This window comes from Bombina bombina, chromosome 6 (assembly GCF_027579735.1).
Source record: "Bombina bombina isolate aBomBom1 chromosome 6, aBomBom1.pri, whole genome shotgun sequence".
NCBI lineage: Eukaryota > Metazoa > Chordata > Amphibia > Anura > Bombinatoridae > Bombina > Bombina bombina.
Window position 1 is genome coordinate 839,887,977 of NC_069504.1, and position 18,262 is coordinate 839,906,238.

General features: G+C 39.4%; 1 protein-coding gene across 1 annotated transcript in view; it reads right to left on the reverse strand.

Moving 5' to 3' along the window:
- Nucleotides 1–17,942, reverse strand: part of FAM136A (family with sequence similarity 136 member A) — a 29,354-nt gene extending 11,412 nt beyond the window's left edge. The window contains exon 1 of the mRNA XM_053716101.1: nt 17,809–17,942. Within this exon, the coding sequence (XP_053572076.1) occupies nt 17,809–17,895 (87 nt within the window). The 5' untranslated portion in view covers nt 17,896–17,942. The remainder of the gene's footprint in view (nt 1–17,808) is intronic.
- Nucleotides 17,943–18,262: the final 320 nt, after the last annotated feature.

Genomic DNA, 18,262 nt, shown 5'->3' on the forward strand with positions numbered 1-18,262 from the left:
ATTGGTTATATAATTTTAAATAAAGCATTTGAAAAAATAAAAATAAAATTAATATTACTAAAACCAAGCCATGTATTTGCAGAATGTATGAAGAGAACAGACTGAACGCAATATTATATTTCTCAATATATTTAACATTGCATTCATCCACAAACATGAGAGCAGACAGCAGTACATACTTTGTACATATTGAGCTACAAAGGTTAACTTCACAAGTAAATCATCAAAGGTAGTCTGTCCTTCACTAAGCATTGAATGGATAGAGGTCATTATATATATATATATATATATATATATATATATATATATATATACACACACATACACACACACATACACACACACACACACACACAGTTTGTTTGGATTTGAAAGCTTGCATTGTGTGGCTGTTTTAGGGTCTCAGGTATTGGAAAGGACCTTGACGTGGTGCCTGAGCTTGTCCCATTTGGCCAGATGCGGTGACTAACCTTTCCATTTTTGCTTTTAAATCTTAGCTGAGAGCTTGTAAGTGAGTGCTGGGTTTTCTCTGTGTGTTGTATTAATTTGTTTTGTAATTTTCCCTATGGTCCTTGCACCCAGACCTGTCTGGGGTTAACTGCTTGTGGCTCTGGGGACAGCACAGCTTCCTGTGAGTGCCAGTGGCACCCAGGGCTGAGCATGTTGCAGGGTCATGGGATGTGTACCCGGTCCTATATATATATATATATATATATATATATATATATATATATATATATATATAACACACACACGTGCAGTGCCCTTCACTAATATTGGCACCCTTGGTAAATATGAGAAAAGAAGGCTGTGAAAAATTGTCTTTATTGTTTAACCTTTTGTTCAAAAATACACACAAAAAAAAACCTCTGTTCTCATGGTTATCAAACAATTGCAAACACAACACAGGTTTATCCAAAAAAATAATATTTGTTAAATATTGGCACACCTATAAATTCATATGAGAAAAATATATTTGATGTATATTCCCATTTATATTTTACATTTTTTTAGTACACCTGGGTGACTAGGAACAGGAAATTGTTCAACCATGAAATCCTGTTTCACATGGGGTATAAATATGAGGTAACACATAGGGCAAATTCCCTTATTCATCACAATGGGTAAGACCACGGAATATAGTTGTGATGTGCGGCAAAAGGTTGTTGAGCTTCACAAAATGGGCAGTGGCTATAAGAAAATCGCCCAAGCATCGAAAATGCCCATTTCCACCATCAGGGCAACAATTAAGAAGTTCTAGTCAACTGGAAATGTTATGAATCAACCTGGAAGAGGACATATGTATATATTGTCTCAACACACTGTGAAGAGGATGGTTCGAGTGGCCAAAATATATCCAAAGATCACAGCTGGAGAATTGCAGAAGTTAGTTGCCTCTTGGGGTAAGAAAGTCTCCAAAACTAAAATCTGACGACACCTACATCACCACAAGTTGTTTGGAAAAAAAGCTTCTTCTACTCTCATCCAAAAACAAACTCAAGCGTCTTCAGTTTGTCAGACACTACTGGAACTTCAAATGGGATTGGGTTCTATGGTGAGATGAAACCAAAATAGAACTTTTTTTAGCAATAAACACCAGATAAATCAACTAAATGTACAAGTAAGATCACAATGCTTGAATTAATGAAAAATAAATATGATACAAGTTCAAAACATAAAATTGAAATAATAAATTAGAAGGATATGTCTGTCCAAAAGTAATGTTGACAAGAAGCAATCTGGTGACCCAAATCTTCATTAGCTCCTTAAATGAGAGAAAGCACAAAATACCTGGCTGGGTTATGCTCTGCCCTTAGCGTCACTGGCACATATTGAAAATCCTTAAAAAAGCTGTTAGTTAACAACACAACATACGTTGGAACAGAACTATCTTACCCACCATTACATCAATACGTGCCAGTGACGCTAAGGGTGGAGCATAACCCAGCGAGAGGTAGCGGTGTGTGAGTGGTCTCCTGACGGCTTTCTATCCACATCCATCCGGCACACTGGTTTGCTCTGGACAGTGTTGATTTACTGTTTTCCATTTGGATCTCTATGTACCACGTATATCACTGACCATTCGTGACATGTTTTAAAAAATATTTTATCTCATCATTGCTTACATTCGCGTACAATTGTTTGACTTATCATACTCAAATTTGTATTCCAACAATATGTCTATACAACCTCAATTTTGTATCGGCAGGCAATGTTGTTATACATTATGTTGTCTCAATGAAAAAATTATTTGTAAAAAAAATAAAAATATTTTATCTCAATCATTGTGGGATACTGTTTGCCTACCAGTATAAAAGTAGGTGTGCACATACCATGGAGCAGGGCTCGACAAACCCAGGAGCCTGGGAGCCACTGGCTCCTAGAATTTTACCCCTGGCTCTTAAGTATTTGGGTTATTTTCCATATATCTATATACAAATCCATCTGGCTGGTTCCTAAAAATATGCCTGGCTCCTAAATATTCTTACTGGCTACTAATTGTTTAAGCTCCACCACATATGAGTAGCCAATTGTCCTTTCAAACAAGTTATACCCAGTTGGTTACAATATTACACTATTTTGTGCTCTCTCATTTGAGAGCCTATTGAAAATTTGGGTCACCAGATTGCTTCTTGTTAACATTACTTTTGGACGGATATATCCTAATTTATTATTATTAAATTGTATGTTTTGCACTTGTATCACATTTATTTTTTCAATAAACACAAGAGGTGGGTTTGGCACACACAGAGAGGTAGCCATATGGAAAAGTACCTCATGCCCATGGTTAAACATGGTGGTGGCTCTTTAATGTTTTGGGGCTGTTTTTCTGCCAGAGGACATAGACATTTTGTTAGGATACATGGCATCATGGACTCTATCAAATATTAACAGATATTAAATGAACACCTGACTGCCTCTGCCAGAAAGTTTAAAATGGGCTGTGGTTGGATCTTCCAGCAGGACAATGATCCAAAACATACATCAAAATCAACAACAAAAATAGTTTACTGACCACAAAATCAAGGCCCTGCCATAGCCATCCCATTCCCCTGACTTGAATCCCATAAAAAACATGCGGGGTGACTGAAGAGGAGAGTGCACCAGCATTGACCTTGAAATTTAAAGGATCTGGAGAGATTCTGTATGGAGGAATGGTGTCAGATCCCTTGCCATGTATTCTCCAGCCTCATCAGGCATTATAGGAGAAGTATCAGAGCTGTTATCTTGGCAAAGGGAGGTAGCACAAAGTAATGATTAAAAGGGTACCAATAATTGTGCCACACATATATTTAACAAAATTATTATTTTTTGGATAAACCTGTGTTGTGTTTGATATCCATGAGAGCAGAGTATTGTTGTGTATTTTTTTTTCAAATTCTTTTTATTAAGAAACACAAGTATACATCACAATTTTAATTAGATCTGCATGAAAAAATCTGATAACATGAATTGCAGAACAGGAACCATATTAGTACACACGCCTATAAAGCTGGTAGAACTAGTAAAAAAAAAAAAAGAATATAAGTCGACATAATTTTGCCAGGGAAGTTTCAGACTGGGAAACTGTATGCTTCCTATGTACACTTGTGCTTCCGGTTTTAAACTATAAAATTACAAACAAAACAAACGGAACATAACAAAACAAGGAGTTATTTACATAATCTTACTGCAGAACAGGATTGATAACCCATGCAAGATCAAACATAGTCTTGAAATAACAAGGCATAAAGTCATAAATGGCCCAAGTTTAGAGTCTAGAGAGAGGTGTTAATAAATTTGATGCCAGTAGTTCCAAATAGTGTTTGGCAACAGCCAAAAGTGAAGCCAGAAAACTAGTTTAAGGGACACTTAAAGGGACAGTATACACTCATTTTCATATAACTGCATGTAATAGATACTACTATAAAGAATAATATGCACAGATACTGATATAAAAATCCAGTATAAAACAGTTTAAAAACTTACTTAGAAGCTGTCAGTTTGGCTCTGTTGAAAAGGTAGCTGGAAAGTCCACTGCAAGTGGCAAATAAGACCCCCCCCCCTTCTTTTGCATATGAAAAGACCCTTTACACAAACAGGAGCAAGCTGGAGTAGGTAGTCGAGCGTATTCACATAAAACTTTGGGGCTTGGTTAGGAGTCTGAAAATCAGAGCAATGTTATTTAAAAATAAGCAAAACTATACATTAATTTAAAAAAAAAAACTTTATGGGCTATATAAATAGATTATCTACAAAACATTTATGCAAAGAAAAAATGAGTGTATAATGTTCCTTTAACCCAATTTTTTTTAATTTCATGATTCAGACAGAGCATGAAATTTTAAGCAACTTTCTAATTTACTCCTGTTATCAATTTTTCTTTGTTTTCTTGCTATCTTTATTAAACAAATTAATGTACAGTGTCATGTGGCCCCACAAAATGTAACGCTTGTCAGGTATAACAATAAAAGACAATGCCAGCCAATCAGGAAACTGCATTTTTCAAAAAGACAGTGACGTTTCACGCATGACCATGGCATAGATCGTTATAAAAATATTATGGTTGTTCTAGACAAGCGTTACATTTTGTGGGGCCACATGACACTTTATTAATTTGTTTAATAGAATCCGCCCTATATTGTATTGTAACAATTAATTTGTGCTTCTGATATTTAATTTCATTGGTTATAGTTGTATGTTATTTTCTCCAACATAGGTGTGTTCGGTCCACGGCGTCATCCTTACTTGTGGGATATTCTCTTCCCCAACAGGAAATGGCAAAGAGCCCAGCAAAGCTGGTCACATGATCCCTCCTAGGCTCCGCCTACCCCAGTCATTCTCTTTGCCGTTGTACAGGCAACATCTCCACGGAGATGGCTTAGAGTTTTTTAGTGTTTAACTGTAGTTTTTCATTATTCAATCAAGAGTTTGTTATTTTCAAATAGTGCTGGTACGTACTATTTACTCAGAAACAGAAAAGAGATGAAGAATTCTGTTTGTATGAGGAAAATGATTTTAGCAACCGTAACTAAAATCCATGGCTGTTCCACACAGGACTGTTGAGAGCAATTAACTTCAGTTGGGGGAACAGTTTGCAGTCCTTTGCTGCTTGAGGTATGACACATTCTAACAAGACGATGTAATGCTGGAAGCTGTCATTTTCCCTATGGGATCCGGTAAGCCATGTTTATTACGATTGTAAATAAGGGCTTCACAAGGGCTTATTTAGACTGTAGACCTTTTTTTGGGCTAAATCGATTGATATTAACACTTATTTAGCCTTGAGGAATCATTTATTCTGGGTATTTTGATATAATAATATCGGCAGGCACTGTTTTAGACACCTTATTCTTTAGGGGCTTTCCCAAAGCATAGGCAGAGTCTCATTTTCGCGCCGGTGTTGCGCACTTGTTTTTGAGAGGCATGGCATGCAGTCGCATGTGAGAGGAGCTCTGATACTTATAAAAGACTTCTGAAGGCGTCATTTGGTATCGTATTCCCCTTTGGGTTTGGTTGGGTCTCAGCAAAGCAGATACCAGGGACTGTAAAGGGGTTAAAGCTTAAAACGGCTCCGGTTCCGTTATTTTAAGGGTTAAAGCTTCCAAAATTGGTGTGCAATATTTTCAAGGCTTTAAGACACTGTGGTGAAAGTTTGGTGAATTTTGAACAATTCCTTCATGTTTTTTCGCAATTGCAGTAATAAAGTGTGTTCAGTTTAAAATTTAAAGTGACAGTAACGGTTTTATTTCAAAACGTTTTTTGTACTTTCTTATCAAGTTTATGCCTGTTTAACATGTCTGAACTACCAGATAGACTGTGTTCTGAATGTGGGGAAGCCAGAATTCCTATTCATTTAAATAAATGTGATTTATGTGATAATGACAATGATGCCCAAGATGATTCCTCAAGTGAGGGGAGTAAGCATGGTACTGCATCATTCCCTCCTTCGTCTACACGAGTCTTGCCCACTCAGGAGGCCCCTAGTACATCTAGCGCGCCAATACTCCTTACTATGCAACAATTAACGGCTGTAATGGATAATTCTGTCAAAAACATTTTAGCCAAAATGAACCCTTGTCAGCGTAAGCGTGGATGCTCTGTTTTAGTTACTGAAGAGCATGACGACGCTGATATTAATATCTCTGAAGGGCCCCTAACCCAATCTGAGGGGGCCAGGGAGGTTTTGTCTGAGGGAGAAATTACTGATTTAGGGAACATTTCTCAGCAGGCTGAATCTGATGTGATTACTTTTAAATTTAAATTGGAACATCTCCGCATTTTGCTTAAGGAGGTATTATCCACTCTGGATGATTGTGAAAATTTGGTCATCCCAGAGAAACTATGTAAAATGGACAAGTTCCTAGAGGTGCCGGGGCTCCCAGAAGCTTTTCCTATACCCAAGCGGGTGGCGGACATTGTTAATAAAGAATGGGAAAGGCCCGGTATTCCTTTCGTCCCTCCCCCCATATTTAAAAAATTGTTTCCTATGGTCGACCCCAGAAAGGACTTATGGCAGTCAGTCCCCAAGGTCGAGGGAGCGGTTTCTACTTTAAACAAACGCACCACTATTCCCATAGAGGATAGTTGTGCTTTCAAAGATCCTATGGATAAAAAATTAGAAGGTTTGCTTAAAAAGATGTTTGTTCAGCAGGGTTACCTTCTACAACCCATTTCATGCATTGTCCCTGTCACTACAGCCGCATATTTCTGGTTTGATGAACTGATTAAGGTGCTCGATAGTGACTCTCCTCCTTATGAGGAGATTATGGACAGAGTCAATGCTCTCAAATTGGCTAATTCTTTCACTCTAGACGCCTCTTTGCAATTGGCTAAGTTAGCGGCTAAGAATTCTGGGTTTGCTATTGTGGCGCGCAGAGCGCTTTGGTTGAAATCTTGGTCGGCTGATGCGTCTTCCAAGAACAAGCTACTAAACATTCCTTTCAAGGGGAAAACGCTGTTTGGTCCTGACTTGAAAGAGATTATCTCTGATATCACTGGGGGTAAGGGCCATGCCCTTCCTCAGGATCGGCCTTTCAAGGCAAAAAATAGACCTAATTTTCGTCCCTTTCGTAAAAACGGACCAGCCCAAGGTGCTACGTCCTCTAAGCAAGAGGGTAATACTTCTCAGGCCAAGCCAGCTTGGAGACCAATGCAAGGCTGGAACAAGGGAAAGCAGGCCAAGAAACCTGCCACTGCTACCAAGACAGCATGAAATATCGGCCCCCGATCCGGGACCGGATCTGGTGGGGGGCAGACTCTCTCTCTTCGCTCAGGCTTGGGCAAGAGATGTTCTGGATCCTTGGGCGCTAGAAATAGTCTCCCAGGGTTATCTTCTGGAATTCAAGGGACTTCCCCCAAGGGGGAGGTTCCACAGGTCTCAGTTGTCTTCAGACCACATAAAAAGACAGGCGTTCTTACATTGTGTAGAAGACCTGTTAAAAATGGGAGTGATTCATCCTGTTCCATTGAGAGAACAAGGGATGGGGTTCTACTCCAATCTGTTCATAGTTCCCAAAAAAGAGGGAACGTTCAGACCAATCCTAGATCTCAAGATCTTAAACAAATTTCTCAAGGTCCCATCGTTCAAGATGGAAACCATTCGAACTATCCTTCCTTCCATCCAGGAAGGTCAATTCATGACCACGGTGGATTTAAAGGATGCGTATCTACATATTCCTATCCACAAGGAACATCATCGGTTCCTAAGGTTTGCATTCCTGGACAAACATTACCAGTTCGTGGCGCTTCCTTTCGGATTAGCCACTGCTCCAAGGATTTTCACAAAGGTACTAGGGTCCCTTCTAGCGGTGCTAAGACCAAGGGGCATTGCAGTAGTACCTTACCTGGACGACATTCTGATTCAAGCGTCGTCCCTCCCTCGAGCAAAGGCTCACACGGACATCGTCCTGGCCTTTCTCAGATCGCACGGCTGGAAAGTGAACGTGGAAAAGAGTTCTCTATCCCCGTCAACAAGGGTTCCCTTCTTGGGAACAATTATAGACTCCTCAGAAATGAGGATTTTTCTAACAGAGGCCAGAAAAACAAAACTTCTGGACTCTTGTCGAATACTTCATTCCGTTCCTCTTCCTTCCGTAGCTCAGTGCATGGAAGTGATCGGGTTGATGGTAGCGGCAATGGACATAGTTCCTTTTGCGCGCATTCATCTAAGACCATTACAACTGTGCATGCTCAGTCAGTGGAATGGGGACTATACAGACTTGTCTCCAAAGATACAAGTAAATCAGAGGACCAGAGACTCACTCCGTTGGTGGCTGTCCCTGGACAACCTGTCACGAGGGATGACATTCCGCAGACCAGAGTGGGTCATTGTCACGACCGACGCCAGTCTGATGGGCTGGGGCGCGGTCTGGGGATCCCTGAAAGCTCAGGGTCTTTGGTCTCGGGAAGAATCTCTTCTACCGATAAATATTCTGGAACTGAGAGCGATATTCAATGCTCTCAAGGCTTGGCCTCAGCTAGCGAGGACCAAGTTCATACGGTTTCAATCAGACAACATGACGACTGTTGCGTACATCAACCATCAGGGGGGAACAAGGAGTTCCCTAGCGATGGAAGAAGTGACCAAGATTATTCTATGGGCGGAGTCTCACTCCTGCCACCTGTCTGCTATCCACATCCCGGGAGTGGAAAATTGGGAAGCGGATTTTCTGAGTCGTCAAGACATTGCATCCGGGGGAGTGGGAACTCCATCCGGAAATCTTTGCCCAAGTCACTCAACTATGGGGCATTCCAGACATGGATCTGATGGCCTCTCGTCAGAACTTCAAAGTTCCTTGCTACGGGTCCAGATCCAGGGATCCCAAGGCGGCTCTAGTGGATGCACTAGTAGCACCTTGGACCTTCAAACTAGCTTATGTGTTCCCGCCGTTTCCTCTCATCCCCAGGCTGGTAGCCAGGATCAATCAGGAGAGGGCGTCGGTGATCTTGATAGCTCCTGCGTGGCCACGCAGGACTTGGTATGCAGATCTGGTGAATATGTCATCGGCTCCACCTTGGAAGCTACCTTTGAGACGAGACCTTCTTGTTCAGGGTCCGTTCGAACATCCGAATCTGGTTTCACTCCAGCTGACTGCTTGGAGATTGAACGCTTGATTTTATCGAAGCGAGGTTTCTCAGATTCTGTTATCGATACTCTTGTTCAGGCCAGAAAGCCTGTAACTAGAAAGATTTACCACAAAATTTGGAAAAAATATATCTGTTGGTGTGAATCTAAAGGATTCCCTTGGGACAAGGTTAAGATTCCTAGGATTCTATCCTTCCTTCAAGAAGGATTGGAAAAAGGATTATCGGCAAGTTCCCTGAAGGGACGATTTCTGCCTTGTCGGTGTTACTTCACAAAAAGCTGGCAGCTGTGCCAGATGTTCAAGCCTTTGTTCAGGCTCTGGTTAGAATCAAGCCTGTTTACAAACCTTTGACTCCTCCTTGGAGTCTCAATTTAGTTCTTTCAGTTCTTCAGGGGGTTCCGTTTGAACCCTTACATTCCGTTGATATTAAGTTATTATCTTGGAAAGTTTTGTTTTTAGTTGCAATTTCTTCTGCTAGAAGAGTTTCAGAATTATCTGCTCTGCAGTGTTCCCCTCCTTATCTGGTGTTCCATGCAGATAAGGTGGTTTTACGTACTAAACCTGGTTTTCTTCCAAAAGTTGTTTCTAACAAAAACATTAACCAGGAGATTATCGTACCTTCTCTGTGTCCGAAACCAGTTTCAAAGAAGGAACGCTTGTTGCACAATTTGGATGTTGTTCGCGCTCTAAAATTCTATTTAGATGCTACAAAGGATTTTAGACAAACATCTTCCTTGTTTGTTGTTTATTCAGGTAAAAGGAGAGGTCAAAAAGCAACTTCTACCTCTCTCTCTTTTTGGATTAAAAGCATCATCAGATTGGCTTACGAGACTGCCGGACGGCAGCCTCCCGAAAGAATCACAGCTCATTCCACTAGGGCTGTGGCTTCCACATGGGCCTTCAAGAACGAGGCTTCTGTTGATCAGATATGTAGGGCAGCGACTTGGTCTTCACTGCACACTTTTACCAAATTTTACAAGTTTGATACTTTTGCTTCTTCTGAGGCTATTTTTGGGAGAAAGGTTTTGCAAGCCGTGGTGCCTTCCATTTAGGTGACCTGATTTGCTCCCTCCCTTCATCCGTGTCCTAAAGCTTTGGTATTGGTTCCCACAAGTAAGGATGACGCCGTGGACCGGACACACCTATGTTGGAGAAAACAGAATTTATGTTTACCTGATAAATTTCTTTCTCCAACGGTGTGTCCGGTCCACGGCCCGCCCTGGTTTTTTAATCAGGTCTGATAATTTATTTTCTTTAACTACAGTCACCACGGTACCATATGGTTTCTCCTATGCTATTATTCCTCCTTAACGTCGGTCGAATGACTGGGGTAGGCGGAGCCTAGGAGGGATCATGTGACCAGCTTTGCTGGGCTCTTTGCCATTTCCTGTTGGGGAAGAGAATATCCCACAAGTAAGGATGACGCCGTGGACCGGACACACCGTTGGAGAAAGAAATTTATCAGGTAAACATAAATTCTGTTTTTTTAACCAATTTACGGCAGTGTGTGTTGCGCACTGAAGGCAAGTCACCTGTAGAAATTATTGACCCTCTGATGCGGATTAGGGCCGTGTGCGCATGCGTGGTATTCTGCGCGCCTGCGCAATGACACGTAATGGGCATAGAATTCCTCGACCCCTTGCATGGCCTTCTACAGCTGATTTTGGGAGGTCGGGCCGCTTGCACAGTGAGCGCCACACACCGCCAACAGCTGATAGAACATCACCGGAAGTGACGTAAGTCCCGCATTCTTATAAGTCAAGACTTATTTTAGAACACCGGCTCCTATGCATTACATTCCTGTTTTTTTAAATAAAGATAGCAAGAGAATGAAGAAAAATTAATAGGAGCCAATTTTAAAGTTGCTTAAAATCGCATGCTCTATCTGAATCATGAAAGAAAAAATGTGGGTTTAGTGTCACTTTAAGTATGTTATTTTTATTGGTAGAAGTTTAGTAGAATCAAGTATGAACAAATGTATAGATTAAACTCTCTGTAGAACAAAACTAGAGAATTACTGTAACCCAGGTATTTTTTATAGTAGTGGCTTAAGTATAACAGTAAAATTAGTTGCTAGCTATGCCTCAAGTAAGCAAATTGTGGATTAAAAAAAAAAAATTCTAGCCAATTTTCCCAGTATGTGTGTGTGTCAAACCTGGGATTAAGGCATTTGCTGATGTATGTATTCCATCTATATGAGAATGGATAAGGAAAAGTCACCTCACATTCACAGAGCATTAATAGCCAATAGTGGCATGTGAATTGTTTTAGAACCTACCAAAAACTAAAAGTAATTTCAATAACTAAATATTCTATTTGGCAAGGTAGCACACATTAAAATAATATAATACCAGATAATGAGAAACCAGAAGGTGAAAAAGGAAGCAAATGCGTTTATAACAACAACTCAGCATGTAAACTACATCCTTCTCAAGACTATCAATCTTTCATAAACAGCTTACAAAAGTTTATATCAAATGAAAAGGAACATCAGTATTTTGTAGCATTCCAATATATATTCTACTAATGCAGGCAGTTTCCTCATATCTATTTTTAAGTGAGTCAGTCTGAAGTGAAGGCAACATAAAAACAAAAACAGGCACACTTATTTAAAGGGAATGTAAATTTTGATGCTAAAGTGCCCTGTTTTTAAAAATTTGATTAAAAACAGGGGCACTTTAATTCATCAAAATTTACATTTCACTTGTTGTGAAGAAATACTTACCTTTTAAACTTGACAGCAGCTCCAGCTTCCTCTGGTCCTCGCAAGACATTTCTGATGTCAGAAATTATGGATAGGTCATCCTCCAATCACGGCTCCCCCCCCCAGGGGAATCAGTGTCTGATTCAATGCCATGATTGGAGGAAGCCGGATTCCTCATTTTAGACCCAGGAAGAGGATTTGCGACGGGTGGAGAAAGCTGGAGCGACCGTCAAGTTTAAAAAGGTAAGTATTTTTTCACAACAGGATTGAAATGTAAATTTTGATGAATTAAAGTGTCCCTGTTTTTATTTGAATTTTTAAAAAACGGGCACTTTAGCATAAAAATTTACATTCACTTTAAGTAGGCCATTGCCTCTGCAGTAAGACAAACACCTCATCCCACTCCAGTCTTCCTTTTCCCTGGTCTTTTCAGCTAAATCCAAGCGGGCATCTGCACAGGAGCCACAGGTAATCAATTATGCTCCTTGAAGTAAAGATCTTCATGGATGAGAGAAGCTCTGTGTGCACTTTCATTCCGTATTGCTGATAACATTGCTTAGGCATGGTAACACAGCTGCTGTGGAGGAGAGAAGCTGCTTGAATTCGGACAATCTCAGTGTTAGCCATGGAGTATTCTGTTTGGTCCGTAGCAAGAAGGCAGCTTGTAGCACAGGTTTTATCAGAGTCTATCGGCTAGATTTAGAGTTTTGTCGGTAAAGACCCGCGTAGCTAACGCAGCTTTTTTTCCTACCGCTGCTTCCAAACAACGCTGGTATTTAGAGTTGTCTGAAGGGCTGCGTTAGGCTCCAAAAAGGGAGCGTTGAGACGAATTTAGCTCCACTTCAACCCTCAATACCAGCGTTGCTTACGGTAGCGGTAAGCTGGGAAAATGTGCTCATGCACGATTCCCCCATAGGAAACAATGGGGCAGTTTGGGCTGAAAAAAAACCTAACACCTGCAAAAAAGCAGCGTTAAGTTCCCAACGCAGCCCCATTGTTTCCTATGGGGAAACACTTTCTAAGTCTGCACCTAACACCCTAACATGAACCCTGAGTCTAAACACCCCTAACCTTACACTTATTAGCCCCTAATCTGCCACCCCCGCTATCGCTGACACCTGCATTACACAATTAACCCCTAATCTGCCGCTCCGGACACCGCCCCAACCTACATTATCCCTATGAACCCCTAATCTGCTGCCCCCAACATCGTCGACACCTACATAATATTTATTAACCCCTAATCTGCCCCCCCCCCCCCAACGTCGCCACCACCTAACTTCAAGTATTAACCCCTAATCTGCCGACCGGACCTCGACGCTACTATAATAAATGTATTAACCCCTAAAGCTAAGTCTAACCCTAAACCCCCCTAAATTAAATATAATTTTAATCCAACTAAATAAATTAACTCTTATTAACTAAAGTATTCCTATTTAAAACTAAATACTTACCTGTAAAATAAACCCTAATATAGCTACAATATAACAAATAATTATATTGTAGCTATTTTAGGATTTATATTTATTTTACAGGCAACTTTGTATTTATTTTAACTAGGTACAATAGCTATTAAATAGTTATTAACTATTTAATAGCTACCTAGTTAAAATAATTACAAAATTACCTGTAAAATAAATCTTAATCTAAGTTACAATTAAACCTAACACTACACTATCATTAAATTAATTAAATAAATTAGCTACCAATACCTACAATTAAATACAATTAAATAAACTAAATTACAAAAAAAACAAACACTAAAATTACAGAAAATAAAAAAATTACAAGAATTTTAAACTAATTACTCCTAATCTAAGCCCCCTAATAAAATTAAAAAACATTTTGCTTTTTGCGGGGCATGCCCCAAAGTAATCGGCTCTTTTGCCTGTAAAAAAAAATACAACCCCCCCCACATTAAAACCCACCACCCACATACCCCTACTCTAACCCACCCAAACCCCCCTTAAATAAACCTAACACTACCCCCCTGAAGATCTCCCTACCTTGAGTCGTCTTCACCCAGCCAGGCCGAAGTCTTCATCCGATGGGGCAGAAGAGGACATCCAGACAGGCAGAGCTGATTACTTTGTAATGTAGAATAGGGTAGGGACTTTTATTATTTTGGGTTTTTTTTTTATTTTATTAGGGTTTATTAGATTAGGTGTAATTAGTTTAAAATTCTTGTAATATTTTTTATTTTCTGTAATTTTGTGTTTTTTTTTGTAATTTAGTTTAGTTTATTTAATTGTAGGTATTGGTAGCTAGGTTTAATTGTAACTTAGGTTAGGATTTATTTTACAGGTAATTTTGTAGTTATTTTAACTAGGTAGCTATTAAATAGTTAATAACTATTTAATAGCTATTGTACCTAGTTAAAATAAATACAAAGTTGCCTGTAAAATAAATATAAATCCTAAAATAGCTACAATATAATTATTCGTTATATTGTAGCTATATTAGGGTTTATTTTACAGGTAAGTATTTAGTTTTAAATAGGAATACTTTAGTTAATAAGAGTTAATTTATTTTGTTAGATTAAAATTATATTTAATTTAGGGGGGTGTTAGGGTTAAACTTAGCTTTAGGGGTTAATACAGTTAATATAGTAGCGGTGAGGTCCGGTCAGCAGATTAGGGGTTAATACTTGAAGTTAGGTGGCGGCGACATGGGGGGGGGGGGCAGATTAGGGGTTAATAAATATTATGTAGGTGTCGGCAATGTTAGGGGCAGCAGATTAGGGGTTCATACGGATAATGTAGGTGGCGGCGATGTGCGGTCGGCAGATTAGGGGTTAAAAATATTTATTATAGTGGCGGCGATGTGGGGGGACCTCGGTTTAGGGGTACATAGGTAGTTTATGGGTGTTAGTGTACTTTAGAGTACTGTAGTTAAGAGCTTTATTTACCGGCGTTAGCCCATAAAGCTCTTAACTACAGCCTTTCCATGGGCGTTAGGAGTCTTATCGGTAGAGGGTCTACCGCTCACTTCAGCCAAGACTCTAAATAGCGGCGTTAGGAAGATCCCATTGAAAAGATAGGATACGCAATTGGCGTAAGGGGATCTGCAATATGGAAAAGTCGCGGCTTGAAAGTGAGTGGTACACCTTTACCTGGCCGACTCTAAATACCAGCGGGCGGCCAAAAGCAGCGTTAAGACCCCTTAACGCTGCTTTTGACGGCTAACGCAGAACTCTAAATCTAGGTGTATGTCAGTCAGATTTGGCTCAGATACCGTTGCTAAACACATAGCAGACTTTTGTGAGTGTATTAAAGGGACACTGAACCCAAATTTTTTCTATCGTGGTTCAGCTAGAGCATGAAATTTTAAGCAAATTTCTAATTTACCCCTATTATCAAATTTTCTTCATTCTCTTTATTTGAAATGCAAGAATGTAAGTTTAGATGCCGGCCCATTTTTAGTGAATAACCTCTGTTGTTTTTGCTGATTGGTGGATAAATTCATCCACCAATAAAAAAGTGATGTCCAGAGTACTGAACCAAAAAAAAAAAAAAAAAAAAAAAAAAATCTAGATGCCTTTTTCAAATAAAGATAGCAAGAGAACGAAGACAAATTCATAATAGGAGTAAATTAGAAAGTTGCTTAAAATTGCATGCTCTATCTGAATCACAAAAGAAAAAAAATGTGGGTTCAGTGTCCCTTTAAGTTCTTGCTGGCTCTCAGAGAAAGCAAGACATCTTCCAGTGCAAATTGTACAGAGCCAAACAGGGGTGACAGTAGCGCTGATAAGGAATTTGTGATATACGCCATGCCTGAAGAAACACGTCTTACACGCAAAGCAAAAGCAGGGTGGCTTCAAGGATTATTTGACTCCTCAGCGGCTAGGAGAATGCAATATCCTGATCCAAGTATATTATTCCCGGGCACAATGGTTGCCAAGGAAGGTGCGGAAGGCAAAGACTATAGCAACAAATAAACTCAATTGTGAAGTGTAAAGACAGAGCAATATGAATTAGTGGCCATCTTATAATGCCGCCCACTGGAAGTCTCGTTGTGTATTTTTTTTAACAAAAGATTAAACAATAAAGACAATTTTTCACAGCCTTCTTTGCTCATATTTACCAAAGGTGCCAATATTAGTGGAGGGCACTGTATATAATGAAGATGAGCTGTAACTTACTTTTTAATCTAGCCGCACCATTCTAATATCCAGTGCTCTAGCCACCCACATTAAAGCTCATTTTTTGTGAGCTAACAGTTTGAACAATTGTCCAATCTGAGCTCTAGCCATACGGCACTTTTTTTTTATAGCTAGAGCGCGGATTAAAGAGCAGTTCAAACCATTAGCTCAGAAAAAATATGAGTTATGAAGTGACCGGCTGGAGCATGGGGTATTAGAATGGCACGGCTAGTTAAAAAAATAAGTTACAGTGCATCTTTATTGGAAGTGGTCAATTAATGTCCCATTAAAATGTTGCTTAAATTCTGAACCTGTTTTAAAAACATGTCAAGTTTATCATCACTTTAAAGTGAAGGTTAAGTTTCAGCATATGAAATACAGGAATACATTTGTTAATATTACCCTAATCTAATTGCTAAGTTTTTTTTTCATTTCCCCCCCCCCCAATTTTCTTATTTTTAAATTGTTATCTCCCTACCGTTGCAAAGTCTAACTCCTCCCACATACCAGTTCCGGCTTTTCTTGTGTTTGACGTAGAGAGCTGTCCCACCCGCTTTCTACGTCTTCCTAACGCGCGTTCACGAGGCTCATTGGCGATTTTACAGTCTTCTGCGCAAGCGAGAATGGGCACTCATAACAAGTTCTATGGGGATTCCTGAATATTGCCAATATGCATGCGCGAATCGTGAGCGCGCATGGAGGCCAACAATAGCACATGTGCACAGGGTCAAGTAGGCGGATGACGTGCACTGACGGCCGTCTAACGGACAGAAATTCAGTTAGCTGCTACAGAAACGTGATCGGCAGCAAAAAATAAATACAAATTACGGGATGCATTTGTGTACGATCGCAAATGGAACAATAATGATAAGTTGGTTTGGAATTAGATTTATAACGAATCATGAATTAAAGTCATATTGATTTTGTGAACCAAATGAAATCCGGGATAGTCATAAAGGTAAGTTTACCTTCACTTTAACTTACTTTTTAATGTAGCACTTCAAAAGTATTTTTTGTGTGTGAATTAACGATTTAAACTGTTCTTTAATCAGCACTCTAGCCATAAGGCACACACACAACTTTTCTGTAGCTAGAGGGTCGATTGGAGTACAGTTCAAACCATGAGCTAACAAAAAAAAAAATACTTTTGAAGTGGGCGGTCGGAGTGCAGGGTATTTGAATTTCAGCGCTACATTAAAAATTAATTTGAAGCGCATCTTAATTACAGCTGATTAATTAAACTCCATCTAAAATATTGCTAACATTCCACATCTGTTTATACAAAGTGGAAAGTTTATCATCATTTTAAGGGTCATTAAAAGGGATATGAAACCCAAAATGTTTTCTTTAACCATTTTGATAGAGCATATAATTGTAAGCAACTTTCTCATTTACTCTTATCATTTTTTCTTTGTTCTCTTGGTATCTTTATTTGAAAAAGAAAGAATGTAAGCTTAGGAGCCGGACCATTTTTAGTTCAGAACCATGGGTAGTACTTGCTGATAGGTGTCTACATTTAGCTACCAATCAGCAAGAGCTAGCCTGGGCTGAACCAAAAATGGGCCTGCTCCTAAGCTTACATTCCAGCTTTTCAAATAAAGATACCAAAGGAACAAAGAAAAAAATGATAATAGGAGTACATTAGAACGTTGTTTAAAATTGCATGCTCTATCTCAGCCATGAAAGAAAAATGTGAGTTTCATATCCCTTTACTTCTTTTATACAATTGTCTTCGTTTCCTTGGTTTCTTTATCTATCATATAGTTGCAGGTTTCTATCATATCACATCTCTCCCTTCTCTCCTCTAAACTATACATATATTTTACAATAGTTACTCAGATATCCAATGTCTGTTATTAGATATACCACACTATCCTTCCAAACATTTTCCTTACCTGCATCTTTCTAATATTTTCCCTTTCCAGGTTCTTTACCATAGAATCCACCGCATTTTGCAAACGAGTCTGCTGCACCTCTGCCATTTCTGACCAAAAGCGTGTTCTCCAAGGGCAAAACACTTTGCTTCCGCCCTTACTTTGTCACCTCCAGTGTTCTACGCAAAGATGGGTTGCCATGACCTGACATATTTATTACTGGCAGCTCTTATGAAGTCTATTGTCTTATTTGTACGTAACCACCACCACCACCACGACCATCGACTCCAGTTCCTAAATTATATTTTTAATAAATAATATAACTGCAAATGTAGCTCTATTTCATGGGCATTCTGTAACTTATTAAACTCTCCTCGTACATCATATATAACCGCATAATAACACATAATTAAAAATATATGAGCGCGAAATCCGCATTATCAACCTTTTCATAAAGTTTTATATTTATCAATTT